We start from the raw sequence: 22,391 nt of genomic DNA, 5'->3' as shown, positions 1-22,391 counted from the left end.
ATCTGCCAGATATAAGGACCCCCCCCCCCAAGTACAGGAGCCACAAGATCTAAAGCATGGCCCTAGGAAGGAGCAAAAGTGGGAGAGGATGGACCAGCCCATTCTGCCTTCGAGATGGAGTAGGATGGACCCCATTTAGATCTGGGTTTGAGGAAAACCCTCAATGTGGTCTCAATCCAGTTCCAACTTATTCCTGAAGGATCTGACCGATCAAAAAGAAGTTGGAGGCAGAGAAAGGAATCAAGAAAGCTCCCTCTCAGACATCTAGTGAAGCACTTTGGCAATGTACTTAGAACAAATGTACTTAGAACAAACAGCACCTCCAAGATAGGCAAAGATGAAGCAGGAGGCTTGGTCAAAATTAAAGAAGCAGATGATGCCTTTCTTGGAATTTTAGATGCCAAGGGGGCAGAAAGATCCTCTGACCTTCATCTCTTGGTCTCGGAATCGTTATCCTTAGTCTTAGACTTGTCTTTTTCTTTTTCCTTTTCACTTTATTTATTTTCTAGGCCTGTATACCTCTGGATCCTGGGGACTTATTTCATCTGCCTGCCAAGGCTTTAAGACTAAAGGCCTTGTAAGACTTGACAATTGGCTGAAAGGTGAACCACTCTGAGGAACACAACACAATCTGTGTGCTTCCTGAGACAGAATTTTATGCTTTATGTTACAGCACTTCTTCTTCCTTCTTCACAGACTGTTGAAGGTTATCAAAAGAAAACACACACACACACAGACACTAATTCAAAAGGCACAGACCGTAAATCTGGACTATCAAACTACAAACAGCATTAATAATATTCTATGCTGAGGAATGATAAACTCTGCAGGCTAGCAGCAGAATGGAAGGGTCCAAAGCCCAGATACCTATGTGATAAAGAAAAAAAATAACTATTTAAGAGAAAGGAGCTCTCGATATTTGAAAAACTAAGCACAATAAGCCAAAATATATATCTATATAGATATGGGTTATGGGTCTACTAATTATGATCAACAGACCCAAATGCTGACAACACAAATATCAACATGTCAATACACATGTGTCAAGGTGTCAAAAGTTTTTCCTGAAGCATGCAAATACAAAAACAGAAACCACTGTTTACACAAGGAGGCAAGATCCCCTGCACCATCCACATGCCCCGCTAGTTATATATGCTATGAGATCTCACGTTACCATAGAAAGGGCATATTTTCCAACCCATGGGATTGTGTGATCTTGCACACCTGTTAACGCAATCAAACTGTTTTAACTAAACAGATGTTGAATTCAAGTGAAACTAACCATATTCTGTGTGCCCAGATACATATACATACACATATATATATATATATATATATATATATACATATAATACATACACACACATATATATATATATATATATATATATATATATATATATATATATATATGTGTGTGTGTGTGTGTGTGTGTGTGTATGGATCCCTATCATATGATCAAAGTTGCAAACATTTGAAATTCATATGATCAAGACCATATGAGCGAAGTTTTGAAACATCAGACATAAGAGAAAAAAATAAAAACAAAATTTTTTTTTTAACGTTTTTGCAGGGGGGCAAGCCCCTATGCACTCCCACACCTGCTGCAAATTAAATATACCAACTACAAAATCACACCACAGTGAGGAAACGTTCAATGTTTCAAAACTTCGATCATATGAATTTTGAAGTTTTGAAACTTCAGTCTCGATCGTATGATAGGGATCCGATAGAAGATATATATATATATATATATATATATATATATATATATATATATATATATATATATATATTACTTGGGTTGTAGTCAGGGCTTTATCCCATTTCACTACTGTGCTGTCTTATTTCAAGTTCAAAATTTCAATCCCATTCACTTTTGAATGATCTTAGATTCTTTGCATCTCATGTTGTGTCATGGAACACACAGCTATTAGGCGAGACCACGACGTAACGCTGAGGCAGCAACAAGATCTGATGTAGCTTTACCTTCAGGTAAATTACGTGTAGGGAAAAAAATAAAGGTGCTCGAAGCCAAAGCACAAGTTTTTCTTGCTCAGATGCAACAGGCAGCCCGAAGACTCATCAGCCAGAGTGGACTAATGAGATGTAAAGAATCTAAGGTCATTCAAAAGTGAATGGGGGTTTAAATTCTGTACTTGAACTAAGACAGCAAAGTAGTGAAATGGGATAAAGCCCTGACTACAAGCCAAGTAGGCAGTGTTTTATTAATGGGCTTGGGTGTCTGATGATTCTGGCAGGATAGACAGGCATGTCTATCCCTCGGGTAGGGATCAGGCCAGGGGTGTCTCTGTAGTGGAACTCTGGTAGACGCTGCAGGTGAGAGATGATGCCTGGACTGGGGGGGGGGGGACAAAGAAGACATGGCCACTCTATAGGGCCAGTGGCAGGGCACAAGCTCAGGATACTCCACTAACACCTAAGCATGACCCAGACATCAGCAAGTGGAATGGGATTTAAAGTTAAGAAGAAATTCCTCTGCTTGGTTGCAGTATGGATAGCCCAAGATTTCTTCATCCTTTCTCAGGCTCAGGGAGATGCTACACCAATACAGCCAAGAGGCCATTCTAGTCTAGTGAGACATATCAGGGAATGCCCCACAGTGGCAATGCCAGGAAGAGGCAGCCATGTGGGTAAAATGGAAATCTGAAGTCGGTTGTGAGATGGCCTATAAAAATTTCTGAACTATATATGAACTGGAAACTACAGCAGCAAACTGTTTTGAAGAGTGACTTAAAATTATCACTGCATTCTTACTGACTGCCAGGAAAAAGGTATTCTGTTAAAGAAATAGAGGACTTAATTTCTGTTTGAATGACCTTTTCCAAACACGGATCATCAATCAAACTGAGTTAGCAGCAAATCTGTCCAATGCAAACTGCTAGACTGGGCAGCATACGATAACTTCACTGTACAAAGGAAGAACTACTTTCACTTGCAGTAATACAGCAGATGCATGTTAATGCATCCTGGTGGTCACAGTAACCTCTGAAAATCCAGATGGAAGGTTTGAGGGGAATAAAAGCATCTAAATAATATGGTAAGTTCTAAGCTGTCAACTCAAGTGAGGAGAACTTCACCTCCTTGTAATGAGATCATTTTATGCACTGCTAGTGGGCGGTAAAAAAGAACTTGCACCCTCTGTGACCATGAAGTCATAAGTATAAAGTACAGTTGTGTAAAATCTTACTGTAACAGTAGATGTCCCTCTTTTCATTGTTGCAGTATTCATAATCTTTAGGATCTCCTGCCAAGGATATCCCCCTCATCCAGCCATTATACCAAAGCCTTTAATTCTTATCAGTGTCATAAGCCAGATGTATGCTTCCCGCTTCAGTGTAGGGCATAAAGGTGGTGTATGCATGCCCCAAACTCCAAACTGAAGTGCCTCAGGAGAACTACAGCCACCCAGGGAAAAAGGAGAATATGTACATCCAGGAAAAAAGGAGATCCCAAAGGAGAAGGGCAAAGACAGATATTCCCAACAGAAAGAAAGTGGGAAAAGGGGGTAGGAGGGTGGAAATGAATACTGCAACAGTGAAGAGAAGGACATCTACTACTATAGTAAGATTTTACACAACTGTACTATGCCCTTTCATATCACTGTTGCAATATTCATAACATGGGAGAGTACAAAAGCTACTGTAAAGGAAAGGGAGGAGGAAGACAAACAGGAGCCCTTCAGAAATCCATGAAGGATAGCTTTGGCAAACCCTGGCTCTGGAAATGGCATCCAATTTGTAATGATTAGTGAAGGTGTGCACAGAAGACCAAGTAGTAGCTTCAAGTATGGAACTGGTTTCCAAATCCTTGAAGAAATCCCCAGAAGAGGCTACTGTTGTGGTAGAATGGGCCCTAACAGACGCAGAAAGCTTGTTGGCTGTTGGTGAAGCACCCACCAAGAGGAGAAAACGCTGAGAGAAGAAAGGAGCCACTTTTGAGACTTTAAGTATTTTTCCTCTGTTTATTTGCTAAGTTTTTCTGCATAGCCGCCTATTTTGAGCATTTTCTGGCTTGTTAAATTTGATTTCTGCATTAGTAACTGTATTTAGAGCACAACCTAGATCTGTTTACTGAATTTCCTGTTTGCACTTATTTTTAAAATCGTTTTTTTTCTCAAAACTTGCATTTTATCTGTCTTTGGCCTAGCACTCTTGTGTGGGATCATTTACTGCACTGTTATAACTTGTTGATACTTGTTAACCTCTGCTATCTCAGAAAAAAACAAAAAAACAAAAATAAATCTTGCTTTTTTCCCACTTTTCTGAGATTTAAAAAAGTTCAGTTACAGGCTTGCTGTTCATGAACTGTTTGTAAGTTTCTGTGAGGCCATTTTTGCTTGGGCTAAAGGAAAGTCTCTCTGTTGATCAGTGGCAGTGAAAAACATTGAGCAGCCTGCCTGCCCCTGTGGGAGTGGTTACTGACTTGAAACTGTAGTTTTATTGGCCATTTTGGGTCAATTCCTAACTCCTTCATCTTCCTCTCTTAAAACCCTGTTTTGCGCGTTTTTGTGCATAGCGCAACAGCGGGCAGCGCCGCCTAATTGGGTTTAAACTATTCCTGGCTCCACAAAGTCTGCTCTTCACTTTTTCCCTTAGAACTGCTCTATCTCTCAATTTAAACACCATATTCTCATTCTAAGGCCCTTTACTGGTCCAATTAAGTAATCCTTCAAGTTAGCACTATTAAACCATAAGCACTACTTACTCTTATACTCTCTACGATTACCCTGTCCTCTATTGGTCCGTCTTAAATTCAGTTTCCCTGTTACTCTAGCATGTCCAAAGGTCAGTCAATGGTTTCCTCTCCAGTCCAGCTGGTGAATCTGGGAATTTTGAGGCAATGTTACAACTGTCTCATGTACACGGACAACCCTCTCCTCCTCCAAACAGGTTCAAATATATGTGAGAGATGCAACTATTTAGCCAAACTGGAGGCTGAGCTCTCTCATTTCAAAACTGGTGTAACCAGTCAGGAGGAGAAGGTAACCTCACACAACACAATTCCAGTATCACATAGTCCCACCACATCAGCGAACCAAACACATAAATACACAAAAACATACTCGGAGGCTCTAAATAAAAATCTACCTAAGCAACAGAGACCTCCAAAGCAGACATCCAAGCAAACACTACCTCAAAACAAAACACACATAACCCACAAAGTCAGTGTGCCAAGCAGCCACAGCCCTTAAGGCTGAATAACACACCTGATACTCTTGTTATAGGTGACTCTATTGTCAGACACACTGACGTCCCGCTCACCAGGCTGAATAAAGAGAAGGTCACGGTGAGCTGCCTGTCGGGCGCTAGGATCCAACACATAACGCAAGCACTCAGGTCACTCCAAAGCAAATACAAATATGACTCAGTCATTGTACATGCTGGTGTGAATGACCTGAGACGTACCTCCCTGGACTACATGAAAAGAGACATAGAGGAGCTCTCTGATCATGTAGCCCAGGCTGGTATGACCCTGACCTTGAGCAGCATCTTACCCTCACCTGGAATGATGCCACAGAACAAAGACAAAATGATCGATTTTAACAACTGGCTAAAATTTTGGTGTCATTCAAAGGGGATCCAGTGTCTGTCAGCCTGGGATGACATGCTCGACAAGCCACGTTGCTTCACTAGGGACGGCTTGTACCTGTCACCACTGGGCTTTCGGATATTGGCAAAGGCTCTTGCCACCCCCATAGTGCCTTTTTTAGGCAAGGCTCAAAAGTCAAACCCACCCCCATAGACAGCACAAGGAACAAGAAACTAAGGGTAATGCTGCTAAACGCCAGAAGTCTTAACCTCAAGATGCACGCACTCGAAGCTTTCCTCAGTATGGAGAACATCGACATCTGTGCAGTGACAGAAACCTGGTTCAAGGCTCCAGAGAGCACCCCAGCACTACCAGGCTATACCTCGTATCATACTTTTCGGCCCCAAAACCCGGACTGAACCACAAAAGGAGGGGGAGTTTCCATATTTATCATGGATATCCACACCTCCAGGTTAGTGGCATTGCACGAAGTATCGGAGACCATCCATGTGCAACTAACAGTAGGCAAGACTGCTTTTCAGTTTATAGCATCCTACAGACCACCCTCTCAAAGTCAGGAATCCCATTTGGCTTTCCTGAAAACATTGGAGAACATGAAGATCTCTCCGAACACCATTATATTGGGCGACTTCAACTACCCAAACATTGACTGGGAGCACTACTCAAGCCCCAACACCTTAGCCCAAAGATTCCTGGAAATTATAAACTCAAATGCTATGGAACAACTAGTCACCACTCCCACAAGAGGGGACAACATACTAGACCTGATCATTACCAACATGGGGACTCTATGCTCCACACCAGAAGTATATCCCTCATTGGTAAGATCAGACTATAAATTAATTTCACTGGATGTCCACATCCCGACCCCACCCCCAGTCCAGAAAACCACAGTGAAAAACATCTCAAAAGTGAACTTCTCACTTCTCAAAACCGAAGTGGAATAATTCAAGGCCCCAGGGCCAGTGGAAACTACATCCCAAACTGCAGAATCCTATATAAATGCATTCTACGGACATCTCCAGGAAACTTCTCAAAAGCGAACTTCTCACTTCTCAAAACCGAAGTGGAATCCTTCAAGGCCCAAGGGCCAGTGGAAACTACAGCCCAAACTGCAGAATCCTATTATAAATGCATTCTACGGACATCTCCAGGAATGCATGGATCATGCTATCCCAAACAAAACCAAGACCCAATCATCCAAAGGCAGGCGTCCAGTCTGGTGGACCCCTGCCATAAATAAACTGTACAACAGAAGGAGGAAGCTACTACATGATAGAGCAAAATCCCTAATAGGGAAGGCATCTCTGATCAGTACTAGCAAAAAATCACGATCCCTCATAAAATCCTCCAAGGCCAGCTTCGAGAGAAAAATTGCACAGGACACCAAAGACAATCATAAGGCTTTTTTCAGTTATGTTAGAAACCTGGGATGCAACTCCCAGACTTGCTCTGAGTTGATTCTAAATGACAAAAAATACACTGAACCCACAGACATCGCCAATAACCTGGCAGGCAGGTTCAGTGCAAACTCCCCCCCCCCCCCCCCAAAAGAGCAAGTATCTATCCCGGCAGAAGGCTGCCTCCCAAACATCTCAGATGCTCAGGTGAAGGCTGCCCTCTCCAAAGCAAAAAACACTGCTTCCATGGGACCAGATGGCGTCCCAGGTTGCGTCCTACATGAACTACAAGAGGAACTAATCCCTCAAATAAAACAGCTATACAATCTCAGCCTCACTACAGGATATGTGCCCACAGAATGGCGTACAGCAACAGTGGTCCCACTCCACAAAGGTGGAGCCTCTACGGACCCTGGAAACTATCGCCCCATAAGCCTGACTAGCTTAGTCTGCAAGGCTATGGAGAGGATCATCATGGAGCTCATAAACAAAGACATTGGGGACCTACAGACATTAGATCCTACCCAGTTCGGCTTTGTCAAGGGCAGATCCTGCCTTTTGAACCTGGTTGACTTCTCTGAAACAGTCACCAAAGCCATAGATGAAGGGAAGGTAGTCCACACAGCCTATCTGGACCTTGCAAAGGCATTTGACACAATACCCCACTCGGGCATCATAGATAAGCTATCCAGCTTAAATATAAACCCCTTTGTCACAAGATGGGTCGCAAACTGGCTCAAAGACAGAACCCACAGAGTGAGAGTTGCTGGAGCCATGTCAGACTCGAAACCGGTCACAAGTGGCGTCCCACAGGGTTCTGTCCTGGGACCACTCTTGTTCGGTATATACTTTTCCGAGGTACAGGCAAACGTGGGAGGACTATGGCTCACCAAGTTCGCAGACGACTGCAAACTGTGCGCCATAATCAATTCTCCAGCTGACACAAACATTCTTCAAAAAGGTCTCACAGAGACAGATAACTGGTGCCAGCGCCATGGTTTAAAGCTAAATGCCAAAAAATGTATAGTCATACCCTTTGGCAAAAACAATGTGCCCACAAATTACCACATAGGCGGAAACCCATTAAGTACAGAGAAAGTTATTAGGGACCTGGGGACCCAAGTTGATAGCAATCTCTCCTTTGAAAACCACATTGCCAAAGTGGTTAGAAAGACCTTCTACATAGCCCACCTCATCACGAAGGGTTTCACATCTAGATCAAGAGAGGTAATCGTGCCCCTTTATTCATCCCTCATCAGGCCCATCATAGAATACAATGCCCCTTTTGGGATGTACCTTACCCGACACCTGCAGCAATTAGAAAGACCCCAAAAGTATCTCACCAAGAGGATCAAGGGACTCAAACAGATGCCATATGCTGCTCGGTTAAAAAAACTCCAGCTCTACTCAGTTGCATACCGCCTACTTCGAGGCGATCTATGCCTGACATACAAAGCTATGTCAAATCCAGAATTAATGGACATGCTCCACCTCAGTAAATCTAATTCCCGTAGAGCCACACGCTCGAGGGACTTGAACCTCAGCACAGAAATAAATAGAACTTGCTGGAGGGACAGGTTCATAACCCAGAGGCTCCCTTCGCTCTGGAATAGAATTCCAGTTCATGTGAGGCAGAGCACCTCACTGAATCTCTTCAAGAAGAATCTCGATAAGTGGATGGGGGATCGTAGGTTTGTCCCAGGGATTACTCCTGTGTCACTATTAGATAGAGGCACAGTAAATTAAACCTTAAAAAGGGCACAGTATACTCAAATCAAGGGGTGGCGTAAGCCATACAGAATCGGGCTAGGCTTATAATTGCCCCAGGGCAGATAGCCTAGTATGAACCTATGAACCATGAAAGGAATAACACAAAGAAATGGCTTTCAAAATCCAGGAGGAGATGGTTTGTTTTGAACCTGCCAAACCCAATGCCCTGGGATGAAAAGAAACAAAAAGCTATTCAGCTTTATGTATAGCCTTTGTCTTACCTAAATAATATCTGACTTTGTTGTCTATGAAGATCCAAGGTGTATAAAACCTTCTTGCTAGCAGATTGCAGAGAAGGAAAAAAGAAGTAAACTGGAAAGACTGATTAAGAGACAAGTCACTGTCCACCCAGGGCATAAAGAAGAATTACTACGCAGAGGCACTCTCTGTCCCTATGAAAAAATGTAAAAAGGGAGGGCAAACTGTCCAGTTGAGGAAGATTTGTCCTGAAAGGAAGGTTCTTAAGATTTAGGCGTCTGAGCTGGTTTGTCAGAAAAAACATGCCAAAGATTTTTTTTTACCTTTGGAGGGTTGACAAGGCTGTCTATGAACAAAAGCCGTTTTAGCAATATAATTCCTCTGAAACTTATAAATGGCAAGGACAAAAATCTGCTTAAGATCCTTCATGACTTTTATTTAAGACCTTACAGGACCAAGGCAGTCAGTCAGTCACTGGAGTACCAAAGAGATTTTGATTACCAAAAGGATCATCAGGAAGCTTAGCCTTAATATCAAGCAAAGCCAGGAATACAGTCTCATGACAGAGCCTGAAACAGCAGCTCTAGAGGTGGCATCCAAAGCATCATAGCTACACCTGGAGTGACAAGCTGAGATGTGGATCCCACCAAAGAAAGAGCAGTAGATCAACCCTTAGAATCAGGCAGGTCAGACAGAATCCCCTCAAGCTGAGATAAAAGGGCCAAAATACAGCTGATCAAGTGAGTTTGATAGTTTATGGCATAAAATGCCAGGGTGTTAGAAGCACAGACCTTTTTTCCCAGCCTCTCCATAGCTCACTGTTCTTGTCTGAGGGAATAAGCTTAGGAGAAGGTACAAGCCAAGAATGCACAGCAGACAGAAACCACAGCAGGGTCAGAAAGACACTTGAAACTTGAAAATATCAGGCACCTTATAAAAACAGTCAGGTTTTTTAGGGGCAGGAAATGGAGTATCAGTAGCCACGGAAGCAGCTGAAAAAGTATCCAGCACAGCAGCCAAGACAAGAGAAACAGCAGAAGACTTAAGGGAGTCAATCTGGATGTCAGAAACCTGGGAGCAGTCCCACTTAAAGTGCTCCATGATTCGAACCACTGTATTCTCAAAGGATAATTCCTCCAAAGGGAAGTGAGGACTTGAGGAGTCCTCGTCAGAACTAAATCCAAATGTAATGGCATTTGAGAGGAGTAGGCCAAGGAACCTTTACTTGAGTCTGATTCCTCAGTAGAGGAATCAGGTTCCCTAGACCTTTTAGAGGTAGAACACCAAGGAAGGGCAGGCCCAGAAACCCCCTTGGGTGGCCTGAAAGCTACCAGGGCGTTAAACAAGCCCTGCGTAAAATCCTCCCACTCTTTCTGATGATCCTTGGGAGTGGGGAAAACATGCTTAGTCTTCTGTCTCTTCTTAAGGGAGATGTCAGCTTTAACCAAACTTAGTGGTTCAGAACCCTGTCTCAACTCAGGGTACGAGGAACTTCCTCACCAACTAAAATCTGGGGAATACTCCCAGGTGCCTTAGATATGATCAGCCATGGTTCCCCCCTCCACATCCACTGCAGCTGTTTGCAAAGCCTTGGAGGATGAGAGAAAGGCTGGTTCCATGCTGGCCTCAGACAGGGTTGTGGCAAAGGGAACCAATATCAGCAGAGGGCAGTCTTCAAGGGTATTATCCACCTCGAGAGGGACATCTGGCTGAGGCCGGGCTGCAGCAGCAGTATCAGAGCTCGAATTCTTGGCCTTTTTCTTAAGTGGCAACTGTACCTTGTGAAGGCTGAATTTAGCCATGGTATCCTAGGCTAATAACTTGAGACATTGATTCACAATATTAAATGGAAAGGGAGACAGATGGTTGTGAAGAGTATTCGGCATAAATGCTTGACAAAATAGAATGCTAAGTGTGGTTATGAGAAGCACCTAGACAAAACAAACACTTGTAGTGAAGATCCTTGTGGAGAATCTACCTCGCACACGGATATTTCCCTTTCTTGGATGACGTGAACTTTCTAAATACAATATAAAAGAAAAGGAACCTCAGTGAGGTAATTAACTGAAATAGTCTTGGTATAACCAGCACAGTGAAAAGCTTTCAGACCCATGTTCGACTATAGTGTTTGGACTGGAGGCAAAACAGTTATGAGTGTGGAGCATCCACACGTCACCTTTATGCCCTAGGCTGACTTTGGAAGCATACATCTGACGTGCAATGCTGATAAGAATTAAAGTCTTTGGTATACTGGTTAGACATAGGGCTATCCTTGGCAGAAGATCCCGCAAGGGGTGAACAATGCAACAGTGATACGGAAGAACACATACTGGTACTTAAGGACAGTAATGAGGTGTGGAAAAGGAAAGAATGAAGAAAAGGCACACATGGCTTTCTCTCTCTTAATGGATAGGACGAGACCACCATCAGTGCGCTGATTAAATAAAGCCCAAAACCGACAGCAAGGTACGTCATGGTCAGGGCCTAGGCAAGGAATACAGTACAAATGAAAATCCTTATGAGGTATTTGCTTCCCACAAGTAATACAATTATTAACTTTTACTGACATCGGTAATGAGCAAGAAAAAGTTTCCCCAACAGGGGTACTTAGCTTTAAGTTGAAGACTTTGGTTCTGAAACTCTAAAACGAAACTTTCAGGAGTCAGCCGACCGGCACTTGCAAACTGCCTCTGCTTCGGGCACCGCATGGCAAGAAAGACTGATGTAATGGCGTCGGTTGCATGTTTTATACCCCTGACGACCTGAAGGTCATGGAAGAAGGGACAGCAACCGACGCAGGACCCAAGACTTTGTTAATCAGGCCGACTGAGGGCAACCTGCCAGCAGATTACCCAAATGTAATGACTGCAACAGTGAAACATGATGAACATCTGCAAGTTAATAACAGAAAGGTATGTTTTTGTGTTTTGTTAGCTTGCACCATTTAATTTATAAACGTTATCTTTCTTTTTTGGACCCTTACTGTGTACAGGTATTCCTTTTTACATAAAGGTGCCTGTAAGTATCAGGCATCTCTCATCTTGAGCAGTGTTGTCAACTTTCTTTATTTGAAAGGTTGTCTGATAAAATTTTCATCAATCAAGAGTTGTGGATCCAGTACAGAAAGGGAATGAAGTCTCAAATTCTCTACAGAGCAAGGGACAAACTAGAACAAAATCACTTGCCTCTTTCAGAACTAGACAGTTTCCACAGCTCCTTTAAGGAGTAAAGGCTTGACTGGACCCAAAAGTTCTATTACAATGGCCTCCTCACTGATGCACCCCACTTCTGAGGAAGGCCTCAAAAGCTCTAAGACTTGGCTGTCTGAAAACACATGAAGCAGACATCAATCCTTTTTGATGGCTCTTTAAGCTTTGGTAAACCCATAAATGTGTCCCCATGGACATTTTTAGCTGCCAAGACTGTGACTGTTGTCCAATCGGGGTCACCATTTTTGGGGAATTTGATTGGTAAATTGAGGAGGTAAGAACACTGAATGCTTGGAAGTCCTCTTTGTCTAGCAAGGGTACTTCTTCACAGAAAAGAGAGAAGGCTTAAAAATGCAGAACTGAATGAGGGTACTGCTAAGACCTTCCATTTTGTTCAAGTTCTCCTGACCCTTTTGGAAGTCCTCAGTCATAGCTTGACACCTTTACAAGGAAGGATTTTTCCAAGGAAGGAAGCATTCAAAATTACTTCTTCCGTGCTCACTCTTTATATAAGGAAGCCATGCAGTCCTAGGAAGGTGCACACCTGACCTCAGGTTTGAGGAATCTCACTGTGTAGGCCATGGCAGAAGACTTAAGTGGATCCCCTTGATCTCACAGTCATAGAGGTCTGTTACTTTCGAAGTGCCTAATCCATTTCAGAGGACTGCATCTCAGACCTCTCAATTAATTCTGCCTTATGTACAAGCAGCAATATAGGTTCATAGGCAGGTACTAGGCTATCTGCCATGGGGCCTATATAAGCTTAGCCAAAAAGGTTCCCTAGCTTTCGCCACCCAAGAAAATTATTTTCCTGTGCCCCTGTCAAGCACTGCTGCAGAAGTGATCACCGGGGTGAATTTTCTATTTCCCATCCAGTCGTCAAGGTCTTTCTTAAACTTTGCTTGACATGAATGGGTAGTTTGTTTCAGAGTATGGGAAGCCTCTGGGACAAGAATCTATCCTGCCAGCATGTTCTGTTTATTGTGGTGACAAGGTTTAGGTCCCTGGAGCGTGTGGTTCGGAGAGATTGGGATTTCTTTAAGTGTAGCATGTCCAACCACTCTGGGTTTGACATAGCTTTGTATGTCAGGCAGAGATCTCCCCTGAGTAGGCGATATACGATAGAGTAAAGCTGGAGTTTTTTGAGATGGTCTGTGTATGGCATCTGTTTGAGGCCGGTAATCCTCTTAGTGAGGTATTTCTGTGGTTTTTCCAATTGTGGTAGGTGTCTTGTGAGATGCATGCCAAACAGTGCATTGTACTCTATAATGGAGCTGATGAGGGATGAGTACAGTGGGAGCAATGACCTTTTTTCTAGAGGAGAACCCTTTTCTGATGAGGTGTGCAATGTAGAATGATTTCCTGACTACTGTGGTGATGTAGTTATCAAAGGAGAGACTACTGTCCACCTGTGTCCCGAGGTCTCTTATCACACTTTCATTGTTTAGTGAGCTACCACCTATGTGGAAGTTCATGGGTACAGAGTTTTTCCCAAAGGGGATGACAATGCACTTTCTGGCATTGAACTTGAGGCCATGACTTTGACACCAAGCATCTGTCTCTGTGAGGCCCTTTTGTAGAATGTCTGCATCATTAAGTGATTCTATTATAGATCCCAGTTTGCAGTCATCTGCGAACTTTGCTAGCCAAAGACCTTCTGTGTTGGCCTGCACTTCAGAGAAGCAGATGCCGAACAGGAGAGGACCCAGGACCGCACCCTGTGGTACTCCACTCGTCATTGGTCTAAGTCGGACTTGGAGTCGGCTACTTTTACTGTGTGAGCTCTGTCAGTAAGCCAGTTGGCCACCCATCTTATAACATAGGGATTTATGCCCAGTTTAGTGAGTTTATCTATAATTCAAGAGTGGGGGATAGTATCGAAAGCCTTGGCGAGGTCAAGATAGGCTGTGTGCACTACCTTTCCCTCGTCTACAGCTCTAGTGACTGCTTCAAAGAAGTCAATCAGGTTTAGTAGACATGATCTACCCTTTACAAACCCAAACTGAGTGGGGTCCAGGGTTTGGAGGTTACCTATGTCTTTGTTTTGAAGCTCCAAGATGATATGTTCCATGGCCTATCAGACCACACTCTTCAGGCTAATGGGGCAGTAGTTTCCGAGTAGCCTATTAGGCCAAGCTCGTCAGGCTAATGGGGTGGTAGTTTCCGGGATCCACGGTGGCACCCCCTTTGTGGAGTGGGATAACCGTCACTGTGCGCCATTCAGTTGGCACATAGTCTGAGGTGAGGCTATGACTGAACATGGTACTTAGGTGGGGTGCCAGTTCGTTCTGTAGTTCGTGCAGTACACAGTCTGGGATGTTGTCTGGTCCCATGAATGCTATGTTCTTGGCTTTGGAGAGTGCAGTCTTTACTTGTTCATCCATGATTACAGGGGCTTTGCATTCTTTTATTTATTTATTTATTTGCAGTTGGTTTACCAGGATAGTCCATTGGGCCATTTGAACCCGTTTTCAATGGAGTCCTGGGGAGAAAAGCTCCAATAGCAATCTAGGTTACAATAGTTTAAAGATTATATTTATACAAGGGTTGTAGTTTTGAGCAAGACATTTACAATTAATACAGCAAACATTGCAAATAATACACACTAGTGATGAGGTTGGAGTTAAAACTGACTGGCAATGGAACACTGCATTGTACAGCTGAGAGGCATTTCTTCTTAGGAACATACATTTCATAGTTACAGTCTGATTCATTGTTTACAAATCGCATAAAAGTAGTAACAGTCTGATGCATTATTTACAACTAACATATAAGTACTGGAATATAAGTATATGGAGAGATGATAGAAGGAGAAAGTTTTTGATGAGAATAAGATTGAAAGAGAAGAGAGAAAGAGAGAGAGAAGGAATCTAAGGCATGGAATGAAGGGAAAAAGGAGTTTGTTTTCCAGAGAATGAAGGGAACAGGAGTTTGATATCATTGTTATGTGGGGAGAGAGCAGGAGCAATCCCATTGGGATATTAGGTGTGAGTGAAGAGATTTTTTGAAAGAGTAATGGTTAGAAGTGGTACGAATGGAAGGTGGTAGGGAGTTCTAGAGATGTGCTAAACCATAAGATAGAATATTTTTGCCTGGTGGATGGGATGGTTTGTACACTTCTATTAGATTTTGATTATTGGACCTTAGTACTCGATCAGGAAAGAACATTTTAAAGGTAGAAGAGAGGGAAGGACAGAGGGTGGGTTAAAAATGAGCTTATGTGCAAGAGTTAGTTGTATATAGATGAGTTGATTTGGTAGTTCTAGTCATTTTAGTTTTTGGAGAGAAGAACAGTGATGGGAGGATGACTTATGGCTGGTAGCAAATTTGGCAATTTTGTTGTACCAGGAGGAAAGTTGAGATTTAAGAGAGGATTGTAGGTTAGTGAGAAGAGGAGTTCCGTAGAGAAGGGAGGGGATAAGAAAGGAAGTAGAGAGAGTTACTTTAGTGGCAGGGGTAAGGTAATGATTTTGTCGGTAGAGCATGCCTAGTTTTTGATGGGTCTTTTTGATGTTTAGTTGTAAGTGGGGAATGGAATTTAAGCTGGTTGTCAATTTGGACCCCAAGTAATTTGGTCTCTGATACCAGTTCCAGAGGTATATTGTTTTGGCTAGTGATAGTGAAGGAGTTAAAGTTGAATGAGGCAGTTTTAGAGGGAGTAAATACCATTAGTTTGGTTTTAGAGGCATTTAATACAAGGTGGTTTCTTTTCATCCATTGCTCAGTGGTTGAAAAAGCTTCTTGAGTAAGCTTTAGGAGTACAGGGGTAGATGTGGCAGAGCAGATGATAGTTGAATCATCTGCATATTGGATGATATTTGAGAAAGGAATAGAGTTCTGGAAATCATTTATAAATATATTAAAAAGAAGAGGACCTAATATGGATCCTTGGGGAACTCCGGTTGAGGTACTAAGAAATGAGGAGGTGGCCTTTTTCCATTTTACTGCTTGATATCGGTTAGATAAGTAGCTGGAGAACCAATTCAAGGAAGAAGAGGATAGGTTAAGTTTAGAGAGTTTAGTTAAAAGCAGGCTATGAGAGATAGTATCGAAGGCTTTAGAAAGGTCAAGTAGTAGGGTGGAAACAATAAGGCCAGAATCCCGGGCTTTATTAATAGTTTCAAGGAAGGAGAGAAGGGCAGTCATAGTACTGTGATTTGGCCTGAATCCATGTTGTGTGGGTGTTAGAAGCTGATTATCTAAGAGGTGTGGAAGAAGTTGTTGTTGTATGCATTTTTCTAAGAGTTTAGAGATGGGAGACAGGATAGCAATGGGACGGAAGTCCCATTCTATCCCAGTCATCATAATTCTTCCGATATTAAGATGGGCCCTTTGGAGTGTGAGAGGGGGGTAAAGTTAGCACTGAACCTATCTGCCAGGATGTTGGCAATATCGGTTGGTTCTGTATATTTAGTGCCATTGTGCTTTAGCTCAGAGCAGATCTGAGTGTTGCTATTGAGATTCCTGACATAGCTGTAGAATGCTTTGTGGTTGTCTTTGGAATCAGTGGTGATTTTATTTTCACAACTGGCTTTGGAGGATTTTATGAGGGATCTCAGCTTCTTGCTGAGGCTGACCAGGGAGTTCCTCCAATCTTGGGATTTTATTCTTTTTTGCATCAGTTTCTTCCTTCTGTTGTAGAGTTTGTTTAAGGCAGGGGACCACCAGATTGGCTTCCTATTTTTGGAGGATAGCGTCTTGGTTCTGTTGGGGATGGCACGATCCATGCACTCATGTATGTGCTTATACAGTGCATTTGTGTAAGATTCAGCAGTTGTACCTCTATTTTCCATCTGCATGGGTGTCGTGAAGTTTGCTATTTCTGTCTTAAGAAGCATGAAGTTGGCTTTGAAGTAGTTTTTGACGGTAGTTTTCTTAATGGGGGGTGGGATATAGATGTCTAGAGTGATTAGCTTGTGGTCGGATCTGACCAGCGAGGAGTTGACCTCTGGCGTGGAACACCAGTTACCCATATTGGTAATGACCAGGTCCAGGATACTGCTGCCTCTGGTGGGAGTGTGGACAAGCTGATCCAAGGTGTTGGAATTTATGAGTTCCAGAAAATGTTGAGCGAATGAGTTGATACATGAATAGTTTTCCCAGTTAATGGTGGGGCAGTTGAAATCGTCCATAATTAAGGTATTGGGTTGTACCTTAATATTTTCCAGTATCTTAAGAAATGAAGAGTGGGAATACTTGGGCATGGTGGGGGATCTGTAACAATCAACCTGGATTGCAGTCTTGCCCAGCATTAGTTGCACTTGGATAATTTCGGATGCATTAGAAAAAGAAAAATAACTCTTGACATCCTAGGCAGGGAGAAAAGCACCACTCAAAAGTCTGCCTTAGTATGACTTGTCAGGAGGTCACTGCACTCTGCTGAGGGCTTGTAAAGGACAGTGGCTCCACTTGAGGGTGGCCTAATGGTTAAGGTATTTGCCTTACACACACAAGGTACAGGGTTTGAATCTCACAAGGGCAGTTAGCCTAATACTAACCTATGTAACCTATGTAAAGGATCTGCTGAGGGCATGTTAAGGCCACTGGCCTTATGATGAGCAGAAAAAGCAGAATCTTGATGTATATGAATTGAACTCATTGCAAAGGCAGACTCCCAAGCATACTCATCCTTCTTGCCTAGATAAGACTCTGTTTCAGGAGTTACTAGGAGAAAGCAAAAAAAAAAAATATATATTAATAGCCTCTTGTTCCACTGATTCCTACTCCTAAGACATTAACAATGAGACAGAACTCTCCCCAATTTCATCTCTGCAGTGGGACATTCTACACCTTCCAAACACTTGGGAAGTGACCAAACAAGGGTTAAAAGCTGAAGATCAGATGATGGGGCCCTTACTGCCAAGCAAAGTAACCAGCAGAGATGATACCAGGTCAATGGAGGCCAGCACTAGGCCTGACAAAAATCAGCCAGAGCTCCTTCAGGGTGTATTCCAGCACTCAGGAGGACAGTGCTTACCAAATGTAAAACAGCTGAACATCCTATATCTGGGTTGTTGACTCAATGGCAGATACCACTAAAGCCCTGACAGCAACCCAAGTGACTCAGGATCAACTGGCTGCCAAGATGTCAGAGGAACCAACAAAGGGGGAAGTGGGTGAGTAACCAATTCCAGCTCATCCATCCTGGAGGGAGCAGAGGCTGCTAATGCCAACTACTATACTGACATTCCTTGGAGGTTGAGAACTCTGGGAGTATGTCAGCTGCAAGGCAGTCAGTGCCCCGCAGTACCCACTGTATCACAGCCTGGCATGTGTAGTAGTAGCATGTCTGTAGACCAGTACTGTGGGACAACACCAGTGGCTATCACAGGGATTGGATGTTAGGGCTTAAACAGAAAATCATGATGACTGCTTGGAAGACATCCTCCTGTGATCATCATTCACCCTGTGGAGAGAAAAAATGTCTGAAAGGGCTATGGGATGGCTAATGACTGACATGTAATGGGATGAAAAACAATAAAAAAAAGATCCAAAGTCTTGGTCTCCTCCTCCTTTGGTAAAAGATTATGGAATGACCAAGAGGAAGTTACTTAACCTTCAGCAAGTGATTACTGGATGACTCGGACAAGACATGGGTCTTGGACTGTGAACACAAAACCCACTCAAGGAAGCAGGCTAGACACAAATCTGCCCAGAAAGCTCAAATGCAAAAAAAACACATGATGTAAGGCAGTGAGATGCACCTCCAAGGTGGCTTCCACGTGTAAACTTCTCACAGGCCTTTGTTTTTCACTGGTGATTTATGCATATTTAACCTCTCACACGCTGCTCCTAAGGCTCACATGGCTGCCTTATAAGGTCTGCTATCTGCTACACAAAAAAAAAACTGTCTAATCTCAATCTCCTTCACCTTCTCATGTTGTTTTGGCACAGGCCAAGGGTAACATGAGGGGCTAATCCTGGCACCCAAACTTTGTACTTTCAACATCTGCCATTTTAACTTAAGGAAGGTCGTCAAGCTATTCCATTCTTCAGCTATGGATGGCTGGGGTAAAGCAATAGAGCATCAGTGCTTCATACCACGCTAGTCAGCCAAATAGTACAGAGACTGCTGGTGTCTCTCCTGACTAATTACCGGGAGACCAAAAGAACATATGGATGGCTTCCATTTCTCAAGCATCAACTGTGAGAATTTTTCCAAGATGAACATTAGGTTTGAGAAATATTCAAGCAACTGAAGATAGCATGGTGGTTCACGAGTTCTTCATGTACAATCAGAGTTCACGCTGGCAACAGGAAATGCACGTTTGAGTGTTACAATGGAAAAGAGAAATTTTGCATAGCTGGTGTTATGAAAAAAAAACAAGAAATCCTAAGTTATCTAATGAAGAAGGACTTCTTTCAAATAACATTGTGTGATTTTACAGAGGAAGTAAAAATATATTTCAGAAAAGACAGGAGTTTGCTAGTTTTATCAAAATAAGCTTAAACTACCACCACCAGTGGAAAAAAAAACATTAAAATCATCACTTAAAGCTCTGTCCCTGTGTAATGACAGAAAAAAGGGTAAGAAATACAGGATTACACAATGAAAGACTGCTAGCACACTTAATAATGACAGTGACTTCACCCTTTTTTCTATAACTGTCTGAAAATGCTGCATGGCCAAACAGCAATCTAATATTACAAGCTTCAAGTGCTAATTCAAAGAAATATGTGTAGCAATAAATGCACCTAGGATGTTCTTTCAAAGTAAGGAAGAAATGTAGCAAAACTGCAGAAAAGATGATAAAAATCATGATTTCATCTCACTCCAGAACATAAATTTATCATGAGAAATCCTCAAAGAAAATCAAAGTTGAAGAACAGCCCAACAATCTGCTACCTAGCCAAAGGTCTGGCAAAAGAAATACAGTTGCACAGAAAAGTATTAAGAACTTACCATAACAGTAGATGTTCAGACACATAATTTTTGCAAAAGTGCTGACTTATGTTATGTATTGTGCCAAGGACACCATACGCCTGTCCAAACTACAGAAGTTTAGGCACCTTCCTCTTCTGCCATTCATCTAACCCAAGATCTCTGCAAGAGACTACATGCCGTTATTTAATTATTTTGTCATCTTCATAGGGATACAATCCTAACCACATTCTCTATGAAGCAATCTGACCAGATATATAAAAGTAATGTTCTCAGTCACTTAAACACTCAAGGATGTACTCTACCTAAATGCCAGGCTTCATCTGCATTACTCTAGAAATGCTCCCTCTACAGACAACAGTACTTAGATATTCCATCCACAAACATTTTCCTGCTCACTGGAAGTTCATGTAATAAGTTAAATGGAAAGTCTTACCTGGCTTTTAAGTAGTAGAGAAGGTGGTAGCCAATTTTTGGCTGCTTCTGATACAGTTCAGATAGCAAGTCCAAAAGCAATGAAAAGCCACTATTATCCTCCTGCATCTGACACAAATTCCTTAACAGAGGCACAGAAAAAAAAAAAAAAACAAAATAGACAATGAGTCTATCAAGAAAGCACACATTTCAGATAGATGTCCATTTACAGGTATGGCATTTCCAGATAAAACAGCTTTTTAGAGTCCAAATTTTCTGTACAGTAAAATGGAAACTATTAGTGCAAACATGGTAAAGACAGTCATATAGTACTGTTGTGTGAGAGTATTCACCATACACACAGATATTTGAAAAGTAGGACCACTGCTGCAGTGCATTCAAAAAAAATAAATGGATTAGTCCCAGGCAGGTGTCAGCCTTCCTTTCCAATCTGTACAGCAGTTGGGTATCCCTACAGGAAGCAAGGTTATGTCTAGCTCCAAAGGCATATGCAGGAAATCCAGTAGTAAAGAAAAATATAACCTATACTTTTTTCTTCTTTATCGCAACAAGTAAAAGATGTTAACGGATATTATCGTTTCTAGCTGAAAAATCTAATAGTTATGTAAAGTACTCCACAAATATCCAAATGCAAGGGAAAGCATGTATAATGTAGTTGTTACAATAATTAATGAAGGCCAATCAATACCAAACCAGAACCACAAAGACTGGATCAGAACATACTACAAGCAACATAATGCATAAGCTGGATTTCTTGGCAATAATGAAGGCAAGGAGGAGGCGAGATATCCTGCAGCAGTGAGCCTGAAGATGAGCCACAGCTGTTGGTAAGTAATGATGTTCCTTTGGACAGAGTAATTGCAAGGGCAGAGGTGAGTGGTAGTACCCAGTTTGACAGTGAAGCACCACAATGCGAGGATACCAGACTTCCTGTGGAAGGGGACCTGCGAAGGGTCATAAAGTAAAGTTGAGACAGGCTCAGACTCTACATTAACAGGCTTGAGGGAGGTAGCTAGGAAGGCACCTGATTCTCAAGGAAAAGGGGAGCACGCATAATGAAAAGTACAGTTGTGTACACTTACCATAAATGTAGATGTTCGAGTGTATTCACTGTTGCAGTCATCACCTGTGGGTTATCCCTGCTGTGCCGGCCCGAATACCAGAGTCAATGTTTTTCTGTGTCAGCTGCTGTCACTTGCTGTCTGATGTCAGGTCGTCAGTGCTATAAAGCAAGGCAGCTGACACCATTAAATCAGTTTTTATTGCCCTAACCAGTCAGAAGCCCAAGTGATATGTTAAAGTGGTCCTAGTGGCTAAAAGCCACCTTGAGAAGCTTATCCTTAAGAAAGAAGATATAAGGGGGAAGGAGGGAGGGAAACCAGGACTGCAACAGTGAATACACTCAAACATCTACATTTATGGTAAGTGCACACAACTGTACTATGTTCTTCGTGTTTCACTGTTGCAGTCATCACCTGTGAGAGGATTCCCAAAGCTAAGGAGAGGGTTGGTAGGATTAGTAAGAGACCTAGGCCTGGGTCAGCATGCCCTGCAGAAATGCAGAGGCAAACCCTGCCTTAGCCTTAGAAAATAGAGGTAGGTGGTAATGCTTGGTAAAGGTATGGACAGAAGTCCAGGTGTCAGCTTCCAGGATGTTTCTGGTGGGAACTCCTCTGAGGAATGCTGTGGAAGTGGAGGCTGCCATAGTGAAATGGGTTAGAACAGATTGGGGGGGGGGGTTCCCATGTAATCTGCAGCATAAATGGATACGGTGTGATATCCAGTTGGAAATGGTTTGTTGGAATTGGGATTCCCCTCTGCCCCTGGGGTAAAGCTGAGAAGTAGTTGGTCTGTTTTCCTGAAGGGTTTAGTACAGTCCAGATAATATCTGAGCTGCCTGTGCATGTCTACTAAAAGCAAAAT

At 42.6% G+C, this 22,391-nt stretch overlaps 1 protein-coding gene across 3 annotated transcripts in view; it reads right to left on the bottom strand.

Annotated features, from left to right (window-relative positions):
• The window catches only part of INTS3 (integrator complex subunit 3), a 2,345,436-nt gene that overhangs the window by 878,694 nt on the left and 1,444,351 nt on the right, over positions 1-22,391 (bottom strand). For all 3 annotated transcript variants that reach the window (XM_044079970.1, XM_044079971.1, XM_044079972.1), the window contains one exon: positions 20,470-20,589. In XM_044079970.1, the coding sequence (XP_043935905.1) occupies positions 20,470-20,589 (120 nt within the window). The remainder of the gene's footprint in view (positions 1-20,469; positions 20,590-22,391) is intronic.

The sequence above is a fragment of the Protopterus annectens genome, chromosome 8.part0 (assembly GCF_019279795.1).
Source record: "Protopterus annectens isolate FY-2018-M chromosome 8.part0, PAN1.0, whole genome shotgun sequence".
Taxonomy (NCBI): Eukaryota; Metazoa; Chordata; order Ceratodontiformes; family Protopteridae; genus Protopterus; species Protopterus annectens.
The sequence above is the reverse complement of the archived record's forward strand: the minus strand, read 5'-3'. Positions and strand labels throughout refer to the sequence as shown.